General features: G+C 40.4%; 2 protein-coding genes across 7 annotated transcripts in view; both read left to right on the top strand.

Annotated features, from left to right (window-relative positions):
- LOC102098903 (aromatic-L-amino-acid decarboxylase) overlaps positions 1-24,099 on the top strand; it is a 72,195-nt gene extending 48,096 nt beyond the window's left edge. For 4 of the 6 annotated variants that reach the window (XM_005507501.3, XM_065052762.1, XM_065052761.1 and 1 more), the window contains 4 exons: positions 2,165-2,184; positions 2,909-3,007; positions 9,875-9,976; positions 13,805-17,671. In XM_005507501.3, the coding sequence (XP_005507558.2) occupies positions 2,165-2,184; positions 2,909-3,007; positions 9,875-9,976; positions 13,805-14,029 (446 nt within the window). In that variant the 3' untranslated portion in view covers positions 14,030-17,671. Of the gene's footprint in view, positions 1-2,164; positions 2,185-2,908; positions 3,008-9,874; positions 9,977-13,804; positions 17,672-21,949 lie in introns of those variants that run through there. The other 2 variants (XM_065052765.1, XM_065052764.1) reach the window with 2 other exon arrangements.
- FIGNL1 (fidgetin like 1) lies at positions 21,958-24,099 on the top strand. Its single transcript, XM_065052735.1, has one exon. The coding sequence runs from the start codon at positions 21,958-21,960 to the stop codon at positions 24,028-24,030; it is 2,073 nt and encodes a 690-aa protein (XP_064908807.1). The 3' UTR covers positions 24,031-24,099.
- Positions 24,100-24,763: the final 664 nt, after the last annotated feature.

Here is a 24,763-nt window from a genome sequence, read left to right as displayed (position 1 = left end):
TTAACTCTGATTTTCTGCCTTTTTAATGAAAAATACAAGTTATGGCAAATATCACTATCTGTTATCTATATACCTATATTCCAAAGAGCTAGACTACACTTTGCAAATGCAAATGCTTCTAGTTAAACTGTTAAATCAAATACACACTTATGCTTTCAATAAAATTAGCCAAATCTGCAAAGGTGCTAGGCTGTTACAATCCCTGTTGATTCCTTTGTGATTTATGGGACATCAGCACTCCTGGAAACATGAACTGTCTCATGCAGGGTCTTATTTTCTGAGTAGGTCTCAGGTCTGAGAATTCCCATCATGGTTTACAAGGCAAATGAAGCAGCATTTTTGAATTTGCTCTTCTCTCACTCAAGAATTTAAGTGAGCAGAAAAATATCTCTATCTGTGAGCAATTACTCTTAATAACCATCTGGCAATTATGTGTGCCCCCAAGGGGAAAGTCTTTATTTTGTCATTAATTATAATTTTATGTGATTTGCACATCACACCAGGAAGATTATACTAGCTTCATGGCAACCCAGGATCTAGGTCAGATTCTAGTGGCAGTGCTGGAAGAATGCAGCTTTACACTCTGTTGTGAACACCGCACACGCTCCCACAATGCAATTCCTCCTGGTTCGATACAGATGTGAGACTAAGGCCTGTAATCAAGGACTAATTATCGACTGCATTCTGCTCCACAGCTTGTGAAAGGTGTTGTTGTGGATCATTAGACACAGCCCCTTACAGGAATGTAGGTTTATTTATCTATCACCAGTTGCTTTACTCTCTTTGCTACTAGTCCTGCAGCCATCAAATAAAAATGGCTGCTACGACGTAAAAGAATACGAATGTTATCAAATTAACTTGTTACTGAGCTGAGACAACCAGGTTCATTTCCTGAAGTTCAGGAACAGGTTTATGACTGTTGATTGTTGTGTGTTGTTTTTTTCCATTTGTTTGGGTTTGTTTTTGTTGTTGTTGTTGTTGTTTTTAATCTGGGAAATAGCCTAGTCACAGGTTCACAGGTTAAAGAATCAGATGGCTATATGTTGCAGCAAGGAAGGACCATGTTCTTTTCTTATGTTTTGGCTGCATAGATGAGAGAACATTGGCAAGAGAGCTTGTAACACAGGAAGAACAGTCTTTTTACCCCCAGAAAATACAGAGGCTGAGCATTACATAAGTGACATAAACTGGTCAAATTCAGAAGCTACAGTTCTACATAGAACCTTGCAGTTATGCAGCTGCAGGAGCACTTCAAATATCAGTACATACTTTCCTATGATGCTTATGCTCCTCTGCAGAATAATAAGGCAGAATAAGAAAGCCAATGGATGCTTCCACACTTTCCTAAAGAAGTGGTTTAGATTTCAGTCAGTTTAATTTCTGTTGCTGGCTCATTGTAAGTAATCCAGCTTTGTTTTACAGTTTCCTTTACAGTGAAATGAGTGTAATCACCTGATTCAAAGAAAAAGTATATGCATCTTGACTCTGTGTGCTCATATAAAAGATAACTAATAACACTCTCTGCTTGCCTCCATGGACCGCTTTGTGGCTTCGTCAGTCTGTGTTTCTAGGAGGTTTTAAGTGCATCAAATGAAAAAAAAAGCCATAAAAAAATGCAGAATGCTGTTCTCCAAACAGGAAGAGGTCAATCCTGAATCAAATTTTCAAGTCACTTATTAAGCATGCTTAAGAATTAGCAACAAATATGTGGATGAGTATAAAAGGTAGTTAGAAGCAGAGAATAAATGATGAAGTGAGTGTGGGGATTTGGCATACTGTTTCAAGCAAACAGAATACTTGCAATTTAATCTACTATTTCTTTTTCTTACGAGAGAAAAATAAACACAATATTTAGTCCACTGTCTCCACAGTATCTGAAGTATAATAGAAAGGAAAAATTGTGTATCTTCTTCTAAAAACCATTTAACTTGTTACTGGTATATTCTGCCCAGCTAAGGAATGAAGCTCACTACAAGCACCTCCATTTATCATGCTGCCAGGTATCCTACCAGGTGTTTAGCGCTCCTGTTGATATCGATAATATTGCAGTTGGTAGCAAACATAAAGGACAACAAAGATACAGCTTTTTAAATAGCATTAGAATGATTGTAGGTTTTGGCTGTTGTGATGAAACAATGTGAACATTTTTCTCTTTAACTTCCAGGCCTTGTAACAGATTATCGGGTAAGTACAGCATCAATGTAATAATTAATACTATTAATTGTATACACTGATATTTCTGGGACTTTCATTTTCTATTACTATTATAGACCTCAAAACTTGATGTTTCTTTCCAGGAAGGATGCAGCTTGCTAAATTTGTAGCATTCCACCAGCTGAAACTGTAAACTCAATCTTTTTGAAAAAAATTGTTTAAAAGCAGAAATCATCTTGCATGTGTAAAGTCTCAAGATTTAGGAAGTAGAAGTAAATGTCCTAAAGATTTTTTTCCGTAACAGAGTGAATATTACATTTTTTAAAATGCACTTGTGTTTTAACCTTTGTCCAATAGAAGAATCACTGTTGTTTTGAAATGGAAAATGGGCCAGTCATTGTAGATGTGAGCACCACAACTGTAAGCAAGACCATGTAAATGAGCTTCTAAGATACTTATTTTTCCAAAGCCTTCAAGGAGAATTCAGGATGCACAAAGAAAACTTGATTTGCCTTGTGACCCTACCATTCTGACACCAATATCCTTTTCTAATTTTCATTTGAAAAATTTAAATATGAAGCAGTTGCACCAGGGCATTAACCAGAAACAGACACTTCTACTACCAACTGACCCACCTCCAGCAATTGCCTGTAGAAAGTGGCAATGTGGAATGCCTCAAATCATTGTAGAATGTACAATTTCTGCAGCATCACTACAGGGGTGACTTCTAATGTGGGTTCTCCTTGCCTTGCAGCACTGGCAAATCCCCCTGGGCAGGAGGTTCCGCTCCCTGAAGCTCTGGTTTGTTCTGAGGATGTACGGGGTCAGGGGACTGCAGAAGCACATCCGCAAGGTGACTGCAATTTGCTTTCTTGGGTAACCCGCGGTGGGAGGCTAAGGGAAAATGAGCTTGCTACCTGTCTTCTCTCCATGACTCCTGCACACAACAGAAAGCACGGACAACACTTTTGGACAGCTGGGTACAACAGGACTGCTCTTTGCTTGCCTCACGTACTATCAGAGTTTCATATCATGCCAAGATTGAAACTGTCATTGTTTTTTCTCTTTAGAGAAGACAAGTCTACAAGACAATTTCTACAATGTGGGACCATAGTTCCCTCAGAAGTTAAGGCAGAGCACTTTAATGATTTTATCGGGGAAAAACATGTTTATTCACGACTTCTTCATTTTACTATGTGCTTGCATTGACAACATGCTTAGGTTATGATTAAGCTCATTGGACTGTAGTTATGATACAGTAACTTACTGGGCATGTCTGCCTCTGCTGTTTCTTTGTTTTCTGTTTAAAATCCACCTTTTTTAAAAAAAAAAAAAAAAAAGATGTGTACAAAACTGAGTTTGTTAACATTATTATGATTAAGTACTAAGTTTATGCTTGAGGTAAAAAGAAGGGTTTTTTTATCAGTAAAAACACACTTTGCACCAGTCTAAGTTATACATATACTTGCTTTGTAGCAGGAAAGTCAAATTCAAGCATATCTTTCACCTTTATGAAGATTAAGGAATCTTCTAGTGAGGAGAGATCCATGACTTGACTCTAGATATTTACAAAAATACCCATTAGCTGAGAGTTGGTCTAGTATACCGAACTCTTTGCAGACACACATTCCTTTCTGTTGTGGTACTAAACAGATTAATTCCTAAGAAAGGCTTTTTCCGCTGTTGTAAGGTAAGTTTCTTCTTATGCATGAGTAAGTTTCTTCTGGTTTGAAAAGGTTCTGGGATGGAGGGTACCCCCTTCGCTTCTCGTTTTTATCACAATATAATAATCAACTGACTGCACAGATCTCTGAATTGGACTTTTATCCTTAGTGAGGCTCTCAGGAATACACATTTTGACAACAGTGGCAAACCCGATGTTCTGTCATCCTTGTGGCAAACTGATGCTTAGCTTTCTGATGAACAACTGACACAAGATTTGTTATCACTGTACTAGGCCATCATTACAGTTTCTGCTGGGTTTCTCTCTTACATCAGATTTCTGGAGACTACAATTATTTAAATATGATGCCAAGTTTTTAAGTAGGGCTAAATCTCTAACTTGGAAAAGTGAGGGTTGGAAACCTGGAATTAATTACATGGTATTTTATCAGGCTGATTTGTACAGGTCAGTATTTACATTCAACAGGTTCCCTCTTTCCCTGTCTCCCAGACATTTCCATGACTGTCCAGCCAAAAAGTGCTTGCTGTGCTATAATCAGAGCTGGTGACCATTTTTTACACTTTCTGTGATAACACAGTTCAGGAAGGCCTAGCAAATCAATCCCTTCTTAAACATACTGACTCCAAAGTAAAATTTCAATATCTTCCCTTGTATTTAAATGTAATTCAGGCAGCCAGACTTCCAAGGATTTGTTGAATTGAGTGTGTATTTTTAATACTTCATTAGGGACTACAGTGTTCCCTGGTGTATGGAAAAAATAAGTTATGACCTTATGTTTGCAACTTTGAAAAGATAAGAGGGGTAATTAAGTGCAGAATTTGTGTCCCTGTATACTGTTGTCAAACTGGAACTATTAAGTTAGTTTCTTCTCATACCTTTCCCCAGACGAGTGATGACAAAATCCAGTGGGTTCTAAAGCAGCTTTCAAAAAAAGTCAATTCTATCTCCAGCGGTTCTCTGTTGAACAATTGCATTTCATTTGCTGCCTTCTCTACCAGTATTTAAGATATATGTTGCAAGTTTGTAGACATGTTGGCAAAGTTCTATCAGCACTACAAACTAACATTTTTTAAATGTGTTTCATAACTTGTTCATTTCTTCTCAGGAATTATCTTTGATTCCAGTTATATTGTGACGACTTTTCTTTCAGTAGTATAGTAATGAAGTACGTAAACCAGCCTGACACTGGTTTATATTTTCAAACCTACAGACAAGTTTCGGAACAAAAAGTAACTTGGAGCTTCACTTGTTAACTTCACTTTAACACTGCTTGTCCCAGTGCTTGGCTTTGAAATTTTAAACACATCGTAGCATCTTGCAATAACAGCTTTTATATTCCCATTGCTGGCAAAGGCGGTCCTTGAAGAGAAGTGCTCGTACTTCTAGCTGCATTTAAGTGAATTCCTGTAGTTGCCAGAATTATTTCTGAAGCTGCTTTTGTTACAGTGGGTCATAGAATGGGCACAGATGGAATAAGAAGAGATATAGAGCAGCAGCACCAGCAGGTACTGCATCCTTCAAGTGGAGAGCAGGTGGCTGGAGCTGGGGGCAGGGGAAGAACTGCTCTGTGTTGTGTCATTAAGGAGTTGCCCCAGGGAAGGGCCAGGGGCACAGAATCAGGCAGAAGAGCAGAGGTTTGAAACAGCTCCTTGGGCTGGAACCTGGGGAAGGGGATGCCTGGTTTGGGATGTAGTATGCAGCTGTATACCACGTAGTTTCCATATGTCAACACACCTGTGTGTAGGACATGTCGTCCTGTTTGTGCTGTACCATAGCAGCTAACGCATGCCTATTCAGATGCTGGGCTGGGCCTTACTGGGACATTTGGGACCCAGGGTTTCAATTCCTTTCAGAGTTTATGCAAATCCCATTACAGATGCTGTGCTCGCCTAGGGGGGAAACAAACAAACAAACAAACAAACAAAAACAAAACAAAACAAAAAACAAAAACAAAACAAAAAACAAAAACAAAAACAAAACAAAAAACCAAACCAAAACTCAAGCAACAACAATAAAACTGTGGTAAAGGGGAGGACAGTCATCTCTGAAGGATGTGAGGAGCGAAAAATACAGATTTTGGAGGTAAATCCCAAAGTCACAGAGATGTACCAAGAGGTCAAAAACAACTAGAACAGCAGTCTTCCAGATTCGAAACACTCAGAGTCAGTATAAATGTGACATCCAAACGGTTTATTTGTAAATGGTCAGTTTGCACACTGCTTGAGTGTGTATCACTCCTTTGTCAGTTTATGTCCCCTCCAAGAGCTCAGAAATAATATTAGAAATTTAGCAGTTAATGTTTTTGCATATAATCCCCACAAGTATTCAGGTAAATCCTCCACAGGACCAGCAGAAATCAGTGTACAGCATCCTTCTTTCTTCACTGAGGATAATGAATTCCATTAAATATTAACAGCAGAGACTGAGAAACTGGAGCTGTACAGAACAGCACTGGCAGAGAAAGTGTTTCAACTGGGGAGTGGAACAGTCCAAGTGACTCTTGAGAAGACAGTGTTTTTCTTCAGAGTGTAGTGGGATGTGAGCTAAGGCAGGCAGAGAGGTGAAATCTAGAGGAGAAAGTGTATGAAGTGACTGAGGCTAGGCAGGTATGCTGATTTGAATATACACATTAATGTATCCTGATGCTCCAGAGAAGCTCCCTTCAATCAAAACCTATTCTAGTTCTTTAAGGCTTTGCCCAAAAATCAAAATTCAGTTCAAACATGTCAATGTAGGACAATTTCTATTTCTATTTCTATTTCTATCTATTTCTATTTCTATTTCTATTTCTATTTCTATTTCTATTTCTATTTCTATTTCTATTTATTTCTACTTCTACTTCTACTTCTACTTCTACTTCTACTTCTACTTCTACTTCTACTTCTACTTCTACTTCTACTTCTACTTCTACTTCTACTTCTATTCACACACATACACAAATACAGATTTGTTAAATTGGGAGCACATCTTAATGCCTTACAAGTTTTCTGTTGCTATCAATGATTATGTGAGACATTTCCTTTAATCCCAAACATTCAAATGAATTAGATCCCTTTCTTTTTTCCCTTCTCAGTGCAGAAGAGCAATGGCTCATTATGTGAGATAGATAGTGATACCCAAAAATTCCTTACAAGCTTCTTTTCTTCAATGTGCTAAATTTCACTATGAGAAGGACTGATATTCTGTTACTACATACTAAGACTTTTCAGGTCGCTAATGCAGTCCATGGGATTCCACTTTGAAAACTCATGTGATAAAGGAATTGTCCAAATGATCTTGCTGGAAACAGTATGTGAGTTGGTTTGTGTACATCCACATTTTGTTGAGTTATGTAATGGTGTTAAGCAAAACAATTTTTAAAGCTTAAATAATATTTGACCATCAACTTTAAGTTAAAGGAGTTAGAGACACAGCATAACACCAATGTCAAAATCAAAAGCATTCGGAGGCTTAAAATATCCATAGGTAAGGCTTGGTATGTGCACATTCAGCAGAAAACTGAGAACAACCTGTCAGTTTTTCTCTCTCGCTCTTTCCTGTCCTCAGTTTCAGGGCCTATGGTTTTCCAAACAGGACATTATTTTCACAGTTTACCTGCATGTCTTGAAAAAATGAAGCACTAAAGCCACATGTGTTTTCCTGTGAGTTGTTGCCACGCTGATGTCCAGAGTGTGGGCACAGCTCTTGGACTCACAGAGGCAGGTGTGATGCCTAAAAGCCCTTTGATTTTACAGAGTTTGAACTTTCAGACTTAATAAAGTTAACTTTATTTGGTTTAATTATGTTTGGTTGCAACAGCCTTTGTAAGAGCAACTCAGGATAATAACTTTGGTTCAAAGGTGCAGGGCCTTGGGTAGCTGAGTTAAGTAAAGCTCTACAAGTGAAACTTTAGCTAAATCTCCACTTTCTCTCCTCCCAGTTCTGTAAACTCTAAAACACCTGGTGCCCCCCTGTGGCTTTACAAATTATTGCTACTTGTTAAGACTTGCTGTGGTTGAAAGCATACATGCATCCAGGCATGAATACAAAATACTTCCAGAATTTTCATTAGTCTTTTACTGAATATTCTCTATTTTTCCTTGCTTTTATTTCTTTCAAATTTCTGAAAAATCCTTTAGTGCAAAAAGTGACGCATAAATAGAGAAGTATAAATACCACGTAGACATGGGTCTAGAGTTTTCTTGTACAAGCTACTCACAGTAAGCCAAATCCTAGATTTTTGTTTTATTTAGTTCTTACATGGATAAATTTTGATTAATTAGTTAGCAGTTACATTCAGATGAACAGCTGTGAACTTCTCATTTCGCTGAACACAATATTTTAATGGTTTTGATTTCCAAGACCTAGTACATGCAGTGTGAAAAGCTGTAGAGCTGTGTAAAAGACATCAGTTTGGTTAAGGTTATAGAACACGAAGGAGGAGACAGTAAAAGATCGTTACAACATGTGCACATTTTACATATGTTTTCCATGTGCACACAAGTATCTGTATGGACACACATACTTCTGGTCAATTTTCATAGCTGTAGACTGTTTATATCAGCAGAACATTCAAATGCCTTGGAAAAGACTGGGCATTTTATTGGTCTCATTGGTGATGTAAAGAGCTTCCATTTGGATTTTAGAGGGAGATGATTAAATGGATGTAACAAACAGCAGAGATGAAGTGGTAACAACAGTAAGATTGGCTAGTTACATGAGATACCACTATTTCCAACATGAAGGTTTTGAATCAATGTTTTGATTCAATATAAACAATTTTTTTTTGTATTTTAAGAAACAAACAAACATCAAAATGTGGGGGGTTTTATTTGTGTTTTTTTTTTTTTTTTCCTTTTTTTCTTGTTTTCCTTTTTCTTCTTTTCAGTAATTTCTCTTTTTCCTTCTTGCCCTTTTGGAAAAAGTTCCTGTGAGATGAAACATTCCGTATCTGACCCTGACACAATTTTTGTTTGAAGTCTGTCCTCGAACTTGCAAAAAGGCAAAGTGCAAAGCAGGGAAAAAAGCATGGAGCTAGTTGTTTATTTTTATAAAATTTTTTGTAATCATTGATACATAAAACTTAAGGAACTTTTAAACACCATTTTAGATGTCGCTGATCATTTTTAGCTATTGCATTAAGGCAAACTGTAATTCTAATAGCTGGCTGTTGCTGTCTTCTTTTTTGGGGGGGGGGGTTAGTGAGCACTAATCTGATGATAGCCAGTGAGAGAGGCACTGGATAAGGTGCTGCAGGTATCTGATGAGGATAGGTGTTCTTTTTTTCCAAGTGTTATTGAATTCATTTTCTGTGATTATGCAAGCATCACTGACTGATGTTAAGACATCCCTGCTGGTTGCTATGTGTCTTGGCATTTTTCTTATTTGTTTGATTTTGGAGAGCACTGGTTTCCTATGCTTCAAAATAATTGTTCTGGCTTGGTGCCCAATGTTATTCCCCAGTAACTTTTAAACAGGTTGGCTGAGGTTCACTATCCACTTTCCTGATTATACTGCCACCACTTTTCAATGGAACCTGACCGCCCAGGTCAGAGGAGAGAGCACGTTCCATCCTTCTTCACATTTACTCTCCTATTTAATGAACTCTTATAGAAAGTGTATCTTTCCAGCTTATTTTGCACTGTAATTGTGATCATTTTCTCTCAATCTGTGCATCTCCCCCTTTACCCACAATAAGTTTTGGACTCTTCAGCAATTCTCAACCAAAATGGAAAATGGCAGAAAGCCTAAAGAAGAAATATTACAATTATTTACTATTAATCTGGTATCATGACAGTTACAAAACTGTGCTGACACATTTAATTACAAAACAGACTAGTATGGCCTAAGGCAGACTGAGTGGCTAATACAGTAATGGGTCAGTTTGGTCTCTGAAAGTCATAAATGGGATGTAAGTGAACACAAACAGATGGCAACATGTGCAAATTATCACATAGCAGAAGAAGGAACTGAGAAAAAATATTAGAGATGGACAGCATAACTCTTCTCTTGATAAATCAAATTAATACAACACAGATATTATCTTTCCCTTCTCAGCACATCAGGCTGTCACATCAGTTTGAAGATTTAGTCCTTCAGGATGAAAGATTTGAGATCTGTGCTGAGGTTGTCTTGGGACTGGTCTGTTTTCGGCTAAAGGTAAGGCAGCTGAGACCTCCTATGTCTTAGTCATGTTTTATAGAAACAGAATAACCTGCAATAGAACATAGTCTTTGTAGTTAATATATTTAATTATTTTTTAATGAAAGTAGTGGGAGTTCATGTAAATTAAAGCAGATTAAGGAAAGAAGCTTAAGAATTTTGTTAAAAATTAATCATATGCTTAAGAACAAACAAATGGTCTTAGTCTACACAGTCATACACAATTACTGTTATATGTTTGATGGATTTGATGAAATTTATTATTTTAACATATTAATATTTTCCTAGACATTTGTATGTGTTGTGTGTGTGTATCAGATGTTTCTTGTCAACTTAATTTTATGTGTGTATATTTAATGTATAATTACATATATATTTATATATATAATGACTATCATGGATGAAGACTATAATAGTAAATATTTTAAAGTTTTCTTTCAAGAATACATTTTCATTTATAAAATCCTACGGTCAGACTGGACAAATTGGAGCACAATCTGAGTAAGAACTGGTTGCACAGGAAGCCATATTTCCAGCTGCCCTTGGACCTGGTCTCCTTTTTTTGCTGAACATGATCCTTCGATCCCTCTTGGCCTTTCATTCCCCAAAATCTCTGTAAGTGTCAAACTCCTTGATGTAGAGACCTCCCCCAACATGAACTAGAGAACCCACTCCATACTCAGGGCATAAGAGCTGCAGGAACTGGAAGGGTTCTCTTGTTTCATCGGATGTTACAAGGGGATCAATGTGCTGTTTTGGGTAAAGAACTCATTTAACAGAGGAGTTTGCAACTAAAGCCTCTGTGAAGGGCTGGATCGTGACACTGAATCTGAACACCAAGCGATAATAATAATAATAACAGCACTGGTTCACATGATACCTAAATCAGCTTTTAGCTTTTCTGAAGGCTCACAAGCGCATCTTGGCTCCTTTTGGGTAGTGTGGTACCACTGCTTCTCACAAATGTTTTTCAGTCATGCAGTTGCCCCAGTTATCTGGCTGAAGACTTAATGAATCTTTAACAATAAGGTAATGGTGAATTTCTCTGGAAGAGGAAAATATATTTGCTTGAGTTCATGTTGTTTAGAATGAAAGGAAAAAAAATGGTCTGTTGCAGGGGATCAGAATGATTACAGAATGTGGAGTTTTTCCTGTAAGTGGGAACATGAATGGAATTTCTTTCCTAACAAGAACTTTTTAAAGATTTTGAGGAATAGGTTCTCTGGCTTTTATTGCTCAAAACAAAACGTTAGTTGTAGCCTGCCCTCTCACATGGAACAAGCAAACATTAGTTTTGCAGATTCAGAGGCAGCTGTTAGTCGGTGCTCTACATTTACTTTAAAGGAACAGCCTTGGTGAAATAGAGCATAGCAACACAGGAATTGTCACTTTTGATCAGACCAGTGGTTCATCTATGTCTGTTCTCCTGTCCCTGGTGATCCAGAGGAAGAAATGAGGTCTACAGGGAAATACAATTTCACAATAGGAGGTAAATATTGGACACCTAGCTAAGAAACTTTTGAACAAGTTGTAGAATGAAGAGGTGATTCTGCTGAAAACCAATGTTGAACAGCAGTGTTTTCATCATTTGTCTTCCCTGTCCAAAAAAAAAACACAAACCCAACAAAACTAAGAAGCTTTTAAATGAAGAACATTTTATAGTTATTTTTCAGCTTTATTTGTTTTTTAAATCATTATTTCAAAAATCTTCCTGTGATTTCTGTAACTCATATTAAAATGGATCTTAGAAGTAGGATACTTGTAACTTCTTTGTAGTTGCAGAAGGACTGAGAGACAGTGGACTTGAACTGTGATGCTGCACAGCTGTAAAAGTATGAAATATTTTTCCTTCCCTAGTTCTTGAGAAATCATTTTTTACTTTTATGCTTACCAGTAACTTCTAAATTTTTGCCTTTCTCACTATTGAGCATATGGACTAATAATAATTGCTTTCATATTGTAACTATTTCATCAAATGTATCATGCCAAAGGGTTATTTTGTGGCCTCCTTGTCATGTCTGCAGATGAATACAAGTCAAGCTAGTCATTTCTCCAGGGGGTGAGAATACTGTCTTGTTAGAGCTGACAGACTCGATCAGAGCTGGCTGCTGCTTTTCAGAGCTCTGGGAGAGGATTAGTCACTTCTAACTTCAATTTGATGTGACACCCAAGTGTCACAGTAGCCCCTACGTGCAGCTGTGAGAGTAGAACAGAAGACAGATATATAAATCTTTCTCATCCCTCCCGTTGCTCCAAGCCAAAGTCATTAACATCATATAACCCCTTATATTGCCTGAAAGATAGTGCTGTGCATTTCATATTAAAGACAAAGATCATCGTTTGAATGATGGATTGCCTTTGATAAGAAAGAATGTCAGATATGTATATCATTGTCACCAGACTGACCCATAATGGCTCGGGACTTGCAAAACACCACAGTTGGCTCTTTTCTTGGGAGCATTCAGGTTGTGCAAATACCTCCTAGAAAACGAAGGCTAAGCCATGGGTTTCAGGCTCCAATCCAAAATCCCTGACAACTTGTGCTAAGTCAGAATGGTTTTGACTGGGGTTCAGCTCTAATTCTAATATGATCCAAAAAAGCATGATAATAACACAGACATTCTCAGTGCCAATAAGATACTCTGTCTTCCTGATGCTTTGTTGTTATATGGAAAAGGCTAAGCAGGCAAGTCTCAACTGCACATGTTTCTGATATCGATGTTTTCAAAAAGCCCTGTGCTGCTGCAGTAACACAGTAATCTGCTGATGGACAGTTTTGTCCATTTGCGATTGTTTTACTACAGACAGTGTTCTATAAGGGATCCCTTCTTTCCTTGTTTTATTCAAAGCAATTTACTTCTGGTTTTATAAATCTGATGACATCCTTCGTTTGATTCTCAAATGGACTCAAACTAGGAAAACCATCCATTCAACATAAACTGCACCTGCAAAAGACAGAGTACTCCTCTCTGCAGTCCTGTTTCTTTTGAGGGTTGATACTAAATGCTTACAGCTGCTCCAAGGGAAATCCTCACATTCGCTATTTGAGCACAAGGAGAATGAAGGACACAAGAAGGAGATAAAATTCAATACTGCATGAGTGTAAAGTCCCTCTGACCTTCTGTGAGATATTTAACATTTATATCTTTGTTTCCTGGAATGCAGAAGGCTCTTTACTTCCAGAGGGATGGTCAGTGTACCATGTTTCTAAAACCCCCTGAAAAACTCACTCTGTAGGATTCTGCAGTGAACATTTCCTATAGAATGTGAGGTGAATAGTTTTTTAGGGTTTCTACTGGTAGTATCAAGCTTACTCGTATGAGGGATACATTACCTTTATTATTTCTTTACTAAGGATAAGATTTCCATCTTCATATTGAAAAGACCCTTTCACAGCAGCCATGCTCAAGTGAAGACTGGAGGATTTGTCGTACAAATGTTGGCATAGTTCTTTGCAAACTTTCCTCCCATGTTAGTTTTATTTAATATAAAAAAAGTTTTATGAAATGGATGCATTCATGAATGCTTTTACATTAAGCTACATAGCTCACGTCCTTAAGTCACAAAAAAGCAGATGGCTATCACGAACGCCCCAGAGTGAACACTGCTTCTAAATGCCATTTAACCCAGGAATCTCTTTGTGGCTGAAAAATTTTCTCTTGCCCCATCATCTTTTCATAATCCTTTGATGGCAAAGCACTGGGAGATGTGAAAGTGGCTGCATGTTATTAGTGGTACTTGGGCTTGGCTGCTTGGTGCGATTTACATATTCAAAACTTGCTTCTGGAATTTATCACCATATCCATTTAATTACAATGATTTCAGGGCTCAAATGAACTAAATAAGGAGCTTCTTAAAAGCATAAATGAGGCCAAGAAGATTCATCTGGTCCCGTGCCACCTGCGAGAGAAGTTTGTGCTACGTTTTGCTATTTGTTCCCGCGTCGTGGAATCCACCCATGTCGAGTTTGCCTGGCAGCACATCTCACAGCTGGCAACTGATCTTCTGAAAGCATGGGAGCAAAACCATCACCAGCAGCACCAGCAGTGAAGTAGCAGTGGGGAGGAGGAAATCAACCGGCTTTCTCTGTGTTACCAAGCTTTATTTTAGGGGCAGGTGGGAAAGTGAAATTGTGTAGGAAAAAAATACAAAACCTGTTGTTATATAGCCCAGCTGCAGTTGCAAAACCCTTGCCAGCAAGTTGTGTTGTAGCCTTACTCATTCCTTCTCTGTGCTGCCCTCTTTCTCTTGCCTGTTTCCAGGATGCACATATTCATGGGGGCTGGAGCTGTCTTCTTACCACTTTGTAATCAAGAGCATTTATTGAATCAGGAAATGGAAATGGAAGGGTCAGTGCTCCCTCCACTAAACTGTAGCACAGCCACTCCTTTCTTCACAGATGAAACTGTGAAGTTTTGTCAAATCTCAGCAAATAGTTGGTTTTCACTCTGATCGTTCCTAATGAGGCCTCTTAAAAGCTCCTTCTTAAGAGTTTTGTCAAATCCGTGTGCTACCTGGTATTCCATGTTTTAGTCAAGTTATCATAAGCTCTGATTACTTGGAAAAAGCTTGTAAGCTATGTTCTGTGAAACAGAGTTGTGACTTCTTTTCGGGGCTACCATTCTGCTTACTTCATTGTGTAATAAATCTTTTACAAAAGATGCTAAGAAATAAGATTGAAAAAATGCTACACGTTGTTTCTTAAATCAGCTAACAAACAAGATAACAAATTACAATAAAACCAGAAATTAAGAGAACACCCAAATATGCTGTGGTGGCCCCATCAGTGGTTTTCTTCCATTAACAGTGAAGCATGGTATATGAAAACGTTGAAAAACAATCAACCTTCAGAAAAAGTCAAAATATATGTACGTGACACAAACCATTGATATGTCATCCTGTCAAAGGTGGGTGTAGTAAAGAGGTGAAAAGAAAGTCAGGAACAGTGTTTGACTTTAATAAGTACTTCTGCCATTTTGGAAGCATAATTTCCAAACAGTTATTTCTCTGTAAAGAAGAACAAAATAAATAGGTACTCCAAGAAAAAATAATCTGTAGGAACCATTTCTACATTTGCATTTATTTTCCTTTTCCCCTTTTAGGCGTCATATTAACTTCTACAGCATCTTGAACAACTTGCACAATTATTCAACTTTCTTCCTCCCTCTCTTGCAAGTATACTACCTACCTATATTTGGAAAGTTGCATGTAGACCATGAAACATGGACCCAAATGGTGGATTTGGCACATAGTCTGCTCCTACCCACTGTCTTTCCAGAAGGGATTAAAGCAGCTGACTATGGACCAGGTGCATTTTTCTGGTGGTTCCTAATCACCTGACTTCTGCAGTGCAAACTGGGGAAGGATTAGTATTAGTGTGTATTCAACTGGTACGTAAGAGATGTGCACAAACTCAGACACTTCTGAAAAACAGACCAAGCTCTGCAATTCCAGCAGGTCAAGCTATGTGACTAGTGGAGATGGTGGCATTGCACCCTCTGTAAGGCTAGCCAGGGGCTATGTCCTGAGGTGGAAGGGACCCACAAGGATCATTGAGTCCAACTCCTATATATATATATATATATATATGTATATATATATATATATGTATATAAAACTCCATTATATATATATATATATGTATATAAAGCATATACATATATATATATAGAAATATAATAATACAATTATATTCAAGCAGGTGAGTGAGCCATTCCACAAGACACTACCCTTAGCTACCTTATCAGAAATTTTGACAGCAACATTCCTTTTAGTGGAATTAGTATGAAATTTAGCTATTCTGCAGTAGCACAATGCAACATGTTGGTAGACACTGGCTGTTGTTATCTTTCTTTGTTATTAGTTTTTCTAAAGCAACATTTCAGTTCTCATGACTTGGGAAACAATGTTCATCCATTGCAAATATGATCCACACTGATACAATTTTACAGCTTTTACGTGATGAAAACACTACAATCTAGGAACCGCAGAAGAATTACACCTTCTCTACGAGACAGACCAGTATTTTAGATGTGAAATACCTAAGCAGGTCTGTCCAGGAAAAAGAAAAAAAAGTCAGATTCTGATCAAAGGTATCCTAGGGTAAATGCAGGGTAATTCCACTGAAAAGAAATGGGGTTGCTTTGGGCTATAATTGAAATTAAGATCAGACTAATAAGTATTGGAAAATAAATGCATAAGTTAAGGCAACACTAAGAGGATTTTGGTGGAAATCCTCTCCATGGCAACCAGAGCCTCAAACTGCTGCAGAACAGGGACGCGGGCAGGATGCACACCCAGACCCAGGAAAGGTGAAATGTCCCCAACAGCCCAGAATTAGACACAGGTCCTTCTAGACATTTGAGGGAAAATGTTCCCAAAGCTGACATTTAATTAAACATTTTTCAGGCTATGAGTATCAGGTTTAGAAGAGGCTGTTGTCCAGACACCAAAACTCCTTTTGGTAAAGAATTTAGGACAAGGGTTAATTTAAAATATTATGAATGCAGTAAAAGTTACTTTGTTTTTGAAGAAGTGCCATAAGTAAATCTTCTAATAAACAGCAGTGACAAGACCCATGGAATTGCATTTTGCATGGCCAGCCCAATACAGAAATCTGAAGTTCACAGTTCTAGTTTTTGTGAAATTCTGGATGATTTTAATATGTAATTAGTGAAGGCCACCTTAGTATTTAGTCTCTCATACTCTCTTCTCCCCACGTGATCGTTCATTCATAGAGTAGTAATGTTAGGTCATCTGAAAATAAAATCTGGGCTATGTAATGAACTCAAGAACAAAAGTGTTGAAAATAATATTCTTGAAAGAAGAGTGCAACTGTGGTTTCTGTTCTGTAGCTTTGCAACATGTCTGTAAGTGAGAAATACTGTATTTATGAATAGTTACTATGTGAACCTGGATTTATTGTGCCTTGTGTGTAAAAGCCAATACAGTCTGTGCCGATTAATACTGTTTGATGTTAGAAATAATTACAAAAAGTGAGAATTGTATTTTAGTAGAATATCCACATCTCAAGGCAGACAATGCAGATACTAGAGATGGAGGGAAAAAAGCAACCTTTCAGGAACCATACATTTTTTTTAAAGTGGTAGAGTGCTAGTACAATACTTACATTCATAATAATAATGACAGATTACTAATATATTTTATTACTAATGGTGAAATATGGAAAATATATGGATTTATGAAAGTATTGCTAATATATTATACTCTGAACTGCATCATAATTATTTAACAGCTAATTTTTCTTGGCTTTATGTAAAGATTCTGCTCATGGATGTTGTTTCTTGTTGTTGTCTCCCGTAAGGATACCACATTTGATGAGTAGTATTCACAGTGCTGTTGTCTTACAACAGCAGTCTAAACCTTGAGGCATCCGTAAACTTGAATTGCTGAAATACAGAAGCAAATGAGAGATAAGTCTGAGAACTCTGAAGACCAGAATGGTAGGGGCAGATTTAATAACAATGACGACAACAACAACAGCTACAACAACAACAATATCTACATAGCGTATTTTTAGGGTGTATGCTCTAGATAGAAAAATAATCAGACTTTAGTGCCTTTTTATTATAATCTGTGAGCTGTCGCGTTCCTTTGAAATCTGTATCCAAAGACTCTTAAACAGACGTGGGTTTTAATTGGCAGCCTAAATAAATGGAAACAAAACTATGACTATTTTGCTACTAAGTAGTCTTTGCTACTAATTAAGCTTTTTCCATTTTATTCAAGCAGATGCACTCTAAGGGGTCCGACTTCGCCACTCGGGTCACGTCAGTGCCATGCTTTTCAACTTCATTGATTTTTCTCAATTTGTTCTTCCAACAAATTACTTTGCAAATGAGAGTGTTTGTGGGAAGATTCCTCCTCAGCAACACAAGTCTGAAAAATGCCTGGCCATAACAGGGATCAATGCCCACCCTTGGGTAAAGTTCTGCACAGTCCTGCAGCTGGATCTACCACTGGAACCGGCTGCCCAGCTCCAGCTTTGGTTTGCAGCTCAGGTGCCCTCGGACAGGACAAGGCAGGGTCCCGTTTCGTCAGCCCTGCCCGGTTGCAGCCGGTGTCCCCGAGGGGACCTCGAGCTGCAGGCGCCATCACTCCCTGCCCCTGTCCCACCCCAGGGAAATCAGGCGAGCACGACCCTGTGGAAACCCCACAGCAGCAGTGTTACGAGCTATAAATGTTTGCCCAGTTGGGTCTTAGATGACACCTTGTATAGCAGCACATACAGTATAATATGCTGTCTGCACTAATGGTATAACAAGCTTGACATCTAACAAAAACCTGACAGTAACTGTAAGAAATGTTTCTCATAAGAAATCAAAAGTTCGCCCACACAGAAATGACTATGTTAATACCAGAGGTGTAGCTGCAGTGTAGTGTGCTAATTTGCATCTAGGTTGGTGCGCTAATCTCAGTGTGCGTTGGTGTGATCCAGCCAGGGACTCCACGACCAGATTTAGCTCATAGGAGACATCCCCCTGGGCCACCATCTTTTTCCCTGTGAGGCATCATTTTACTCATCTCGTCCCTCTGCCAGAGAGTCCAGCTGCTGCTGCTGAGACCTTGGGGAGAGCTGTTCTCCCAAGAAGGCCCGCTGAGCAGCTGTTGTTACCAAGGATGTTGGCCAGCATCACCTTTTTGTCTTGCCGTGTTGGCTGTGGTACTGTACAGCAGTTTCTCCGAAGTGCGTTCAGGCCTGACAGGCTGCGAGAACCCTTCCGGGCAAGCAACGGCGTGCCGGAAAATCGGCACACGCTCTCGGCCCAGGAGTCAAGGGCCCGGGGCGGCCACGGGGGGCGCCGGGACAGGGAGCCTGGGTCGGAGTTGGCGGGCCTCAGCCGCCCCACACGCACCGCGCCGGATCCAGCCCGCCTCCCAGGGCACGGATCCCGCGTCTATTGGAGGGCGTGAGCCTCAGGCGCAGCCAATAGGGAGCAGGAAGGCCCGCGTGCGGGCCTCGCCCACCCGTGCGCCCTCTCTCCCTCCCGAGCGTTTGACGTCAGCTCATAGAACTCGCCCCGCTTCCGCTCGGCCCCCTCTCCCGATCTCTGATTGGCTGCGCCTCCCAGAGCGCTGTTTTCCGATTGGAAAGCGGGACGGGGGTGGGGCTTGGGGTAGAGCGGGCGCGGGATCCGCAGAGGCGGCCGGCAGCACTGCCCGTGTCCGGTGGGTGTGCAGGAGAAGCGGAGGGGGCGGTTGTACGGCCGCGCTGCGGGGCCCCCTCTGCCCCTTCCCGCGCGGGTGCCTCGCTCCCCCTGCCCGCCCCCCCACCGCCCTTCCCTCGCCTCCGCTGCAGGCGCCGAGCGGCACGCGCCGGGCCCCGGCCGTTGGAGACGGTTGGCGGCCGTTGCGCCCCCTCCCCCTCAGTCATGAGGGCCCTCGCTGCGCTCCCTCGGCCGACCCCCCACGGGCGGCCCGCCCAGCCCCAGCCGATTCCGCGGTGGGGGTGTCCCTTCGCTCCGGTGCGGAGGGGCCAAGGCCGCTGGGGAGCCCTCAAGGCTGTAGTCGCGGCTTCCCCTCCCCCGGTGTGGTGGCGGGGTTGAGGCGCTCGGAGCTGTGCTGGTGAGGGTTCTTGAGCTGACGGGCCCTGCTTGGGCTTCCGGCCGGCCGCACGGTGCCGGCCTGTGCATGCTCTGCGGCGGCGGGAAGGGCTGGGCCGTGCCGGGACAGCTGGCCTGCGGCCCTGCTGTTCTTGCCTACCGCCAGGCTGGCAGTCTCCACATTTTTAATGAGTATATATATTTATGTGTGAATGTAATGATATCCCGCGTGTGGCTTGTCGGGTAGTTACCCCTTGTTTTTCTGACGCTGAACACCTGCATGCCAGAAATCCGGTATTGTTGATGTGTTGATAACCCCCCGACTTTAGACACTTATATGAAAATATGGTGCCTGCAACATCTAGGAACAGTTTTGGCTGTTGCTGAAGGACTGATGGTCACATAGGCATATGACTGTCTCTTGGGAAAAACAGACTATGAGGACAACTAATACAAATTAGAATAGGAAGGGAATATGATATTGGAAGATACTTAAGAAGAAAAATAGAACTGAAATTTTAAACTAGCTACTTCTGTTCACTTATGACCTTCCCTCAGTGCTGTGAAGATCGTTACTTCATCTTCAGGAAGTGCTGGTGAACTTGAGACTTTTACATTCTGAATGATGTAAATCTATAGAAATATTTAATGGGAGCAAATTCCTGCTACTAATCTTTTCCTGAACATTGCTTTTACATTTCATAAGATGGTTTTGATTCAACAGTTACAAAAAAGTTATGTGCATAGTATGTTATTTATTTAGTAAGTTGTTTAGTTGTTGTTTAGAGAAAAGACTGCAACCCTTCATCTTCTGTCCACGTGTTGCTCAACTGTAGGTGGAATATAGTGGGAATTTGCACCTTGTTCAGTAAATAAATGCAAGTTAAACTCAAGGTGCAAATGTTGACAATAATTTTTCAGATGAAGTCTTATTTTTGTGTTTTGTTTTTTCTTTTTAATTGACTTCCCAGGTAATGGCACTGAATTTGCGTATGGAAGATATTTTGACTTTTCTAAACAGCTCTACAGAGTTGGGCTAAAGTCCAAAAAAAATCCAAACCAAAATAATTTATCTCCTTATTGTTTATTATGTGTGTAATCCCTCCTGCCATAACCATGTTGTTCCCTCTGTTGTCTAACACTGACTTTTTGAAAGTAAACACAGAGGACCTGCCCCTCCATGCCCTGGATTCCTTCAGATCTGTCTCCCCAGTCCTGCATGTTCATTATACCTGTACCTTAATCTGCACTCATACATAGTCTGTTGCTGATTCAGAAGAAGATTGCAAGTTGACTTGTTCTCTGTTGAAAGGAGTGCAGAATATATGGACCTCCACTTTGATAGTCTTTGTTTTAAATGTTCTCTGACTGAAACATCCTGGTACACATTCAAGTTTAAAAAAGATAAATTAGGAATTGATATATTTCTATCATATCATATATTAGACATCTGTCCCTTATGGACAGAAGAGAAGATTGGAATTATTGCAAACCCTCTTGAGACAGTGATAGGTTTCTCATGGTGTTGCTTGTGCCTGTCTCTCTTCTGAAATCGTGAATTCTGGACATTACCAGAAATATCACTGCACATGATACATTGCAGAGAAAGACTTCTTTGAAAAAACATCATAAAGATGAGCATATATTTTCAAGTCTAGCAAAATGCTCCTTCCTAGCCAAATGCCATCTTTCCAGTTTCTTTAAGTAAAAATTCACTGAAGGAATTTAATTTCCTCTTTCTAAAACTGAGAAACAAGCATTCCTTTAAACATGCTAGAGCTTTGTTTCTCTAAAATCCAAAATGGGGATATTTTACTACTTTCTAAATAGAATAAGTAGTTTTGAACAGTTGCTATGAATCTGTAAATATTTTTTTAATCTGGAAGTTCACTGCATTCAGGTTTATTCATTCAATTTTTACCTCCCTTCAGAGACTTTGCTTGTAGTTTTTATTTATTAGCTTTGTTGTTGCTATCATCACTGTAATCATTCTGACAGTGATGTGTAATCTGTCCTCCTCTGCACTCTGCCCTATTCTGTCAAAGAAGAGGGAAAGCACTGGTGATTTCATTTAACAAGGCCAATTTTTGTTTTGCCATCTGTTACCATTCTTTGCAGTCTACTTACCTCCCCAGGAGACCTCTAGTTAGCAGTAAACTCTCTTTTTTTTGTTTGTTTTTTTTTTTTTTTTCTTCCTTTCTTTCTTTCAACAAGGAAGAAAAGAGAACCTCAGTCTAAATGGATTTATACGTCAAAGCTGGTTGCTTTTTGAAAATGGTTGTGTCCAGACTAAGTAGCTTACAAGATCTACTGCTCTATTTCTCTCAATGAAAATAATGGGAAAGAAGCGAAAACGAATAGCTGTGAAATGCATTTTATAACAGCAGGTATTTTATGTGTGTTTCAGTGTCGGTGATGGAAACCCCCACCCACAGCACCGTGTACCTGAGCGACTGGCAGAAGAGTTACTTTGCTATTACCTCTGGCACCTGCACACCTGGACAGAAGGCAGATGAGTACCGTGCCAAAATCCTGCGTATTCAGTATGCATGGGCAAACTCCGAGATCTCTCAGGTCTGTGCTGCCCACTTGTTTAAAAAATATGCAGAGAAATATGCTGCAATTATTGACTCTGACAACATAGAGACTGGCTTGAATAACTATGCTGAAAACATTTTGACTTTGGCAAAATGTCAGCAAAATGACAGTGACAAGTGGCAATCTGCCTTGACAACAGAGAATGTATTTGAATTGAAGTGTGTGCAAGAGAGGATGCAGACTGGCAAAAATTTCCAGAGCTCTCAGGTGACACCAACAGATGCCTGTGTACTTGCTGATCAAGGGGTCCGTCCCTCTGCTGCTCCAGGTCTTCCTAAGTTCAGTGTCTTCAGCAGTGCTGGAGAGACTGAGCTCTGTGCTGGCTCAGCAAAATGTGCAAATCAAAGACCGGCTCTCCTTGGACATCCCTCATCTTTCAAGTCTTCTCAAAGCACTTTGCCTTCTGTGACCAAAACATTGGATACACTTCCTGCCCCTTCAGCCTCCTTAAATGAACAGGTTCGCACAGGTTTCCAGGCAACTCCTCTATTTGGAAGCAAAGAAGCGACAAGTAGTTCTCTGAAAATGTCAAGTAACTGTTGTGATGGACAAAATTTGTCTCTTTCCAATCAGTCGGCTATACCTGCATGGTCTGCAAGTTCTGGAAAAAGAAAAGCGTTTTATGGTGTGGCTGATGAAGGTAGCACGGTGACTGCTAGCCTTGCTCCATGCCAGGCTTCCACTAGTACTGAAACCAGTAGTTTTTCAGGGAATAGAAACAGAAATGAAGAGAGCAGCATTCCTGGTTTTAGAACTGCAAAAGAACAGCTGTGGGTGGATCAGCAAAAGAAATCTCAAAACCTACCCCAGCGTGTGCCAGTCTCATCATATGGAGGTGTAAAAAAATCGCTGGGCGCAGGCAGATCTCGGGGTCCCTTTGGCAAGTTTGTTCCTCCAGTTCCTAAACAAGATGGAAATGAAAATGGAGGAGCACAGTGTAAACCTCATGCAAGAGGGCAGGCAGATCCATTGCTGCCTGTAGATGAACGACTGAAAAACATAGAACCAAAAATGGTTGAACTCATTATGCACGAGATCATGGACCACGGGCCTCCCGTCAACTGGGATGACATTGCTGGAGTTGAATTTGCTAAAGCTACTATAAAAGAAATAGTAGTCTGGCCTATGCTGAGGCCAGACATCTTCACTGGGTTACGTGGTCCTCCTAAGGGAATTCTTCTCTTTGGTCCCCCTGGGACAGGCAAGACTCTCATAGGCAAGTGCATCGCATGCCAGTCTGGAGCAACTTTTTTTAGCATCAGTGCCTCCTCTCTGACTTCCAAGTGGGTAGGTGAGGGGGAAAAGATGGTCCGTGCATTGTTCACTGTGGCACGGTGTCAACAACCAGCAGTGATTTTCATTGATGAAATCGATTCTTTGTTGTCTCAGCGTGGAGATGGGGAGCATGAGTCATCGAGAAGAATAAAAACCGAATTTCTGGTCCAGTTAGATGGAGCAACAACCTCCTCTGAAGATCGTATTCTGGTGGTTGGAGCAACAAATCGACCTCAAGAAATCGATGAAGCTGCTCGAAGGAGACTAGTGAAGAGACTGTACATTCCTCTTCCAGAAGCCTCAGCTAGGAAGCAGATTGTCACCCGTCTAATGTCAAAGGAGCACTGCTCTCTAAATGAAGAGGAAATTGAACTCATAGTTAATAAATCAAATGGATTTTCTGGGGCAGACATGACACAGCTCTGTCGGGAAGCTTCTCTGGGCCCTATCCGCAGTCTTCAGTCCATGGACATTGCAACCATCATGCCAGACCAAGTGCGGCCTATTGCTTTTCTGGACTTCGAGAGTGCCTTCAGAACCGTGCGGCCCAGCGTCTCCTCAAAGGACCTAGAGCTGTATGAAACCTGGAACCAGACATTTGGCTGTGGTAGATAATTGCATCCTAACTGTTTCTCAGAAGCATTCCTTTAGCACTGTTGTGTATTAAACCCATGATAATTTTGAGTGTCTGCACTTCTTTTTGTTTCCGTCTTTGAAGTAAATCTTAGGTTATGCAGGCAGTTGTCTAGGCCCTGGCCTGAGGTTTTTCCAGCTGAAAAGACCATGAGAAATTGCTGGTCATGATATGGGAAATTGCTGAACACAAGCTACAGAGTGAGAAGCTGACAAAAATTACAAATAGCTGCTGTAAAAGATGGATACATTTCATTGATTAAGGGGAAGATGGTCAAAGCTCACGTGTAGTTGAAAGGAGGATTGGGGGGAATCTTGCAAGGCCCACTATGCTGTATCAGTGATACCATGCAAGGCTAAGGGGACCCAGGTAATGTTATCAGAAATACCAGTTTTGGGTAGGGATGTAACAAAACTGGGCCTGATGAGGAAAAGTAGCTAGGGGTCCGTTGTTTGGGAGGAGAGAGGAACGGATGGAGGAAAGGGTCAAGGTGGCTGTGGGAAGAGCATGCATGGAAAAATAGAAGTGAGGAATAAAGGGGAATGGTCTCATGTAACCAGTGCAGTTGTCTGAGCCCTGTGCCACATCACTGCAGTCTATTTCAGCTTGCTATTAAATACTTTTCCTGTTGGTTTTCTGCTTGACCTTGTGTTGTGTGCTGCGTCTGCCTGTGTAGATGTGTGTTATCAGGAGGTCTGGGCATCTGCAGCTGGA

Source organism: Columba livia, chromosome 2, assembly GCF_036013475.1.
Source record: "Columba livia isolate bColLiv1 breed racing homer chromosome 2, bColLiv1.pat.W.v2, whole genome shotgun sequence".
Taxonomy (NCBI): Eukaryota; Metazoa; Chordata; class Aves; order Columbiformes; family Columbidae; genus Columba; species Columba livia.
The sequence above is the reverse complement of the archived record's forward strand: the minus strand, read 5'-3'. Positions and strand labels throughout refer to the sequence as shown.

What these genes read in the sequence shown, in the direction of transcription:
- FIGNL1 (XM_065052735.1), top strand. Translation starts at nt 21,958, where the DNA reads ATGGAAACCCCCACCCACAGCACCGTGTACCTGAGCGACTGGCAGAAG.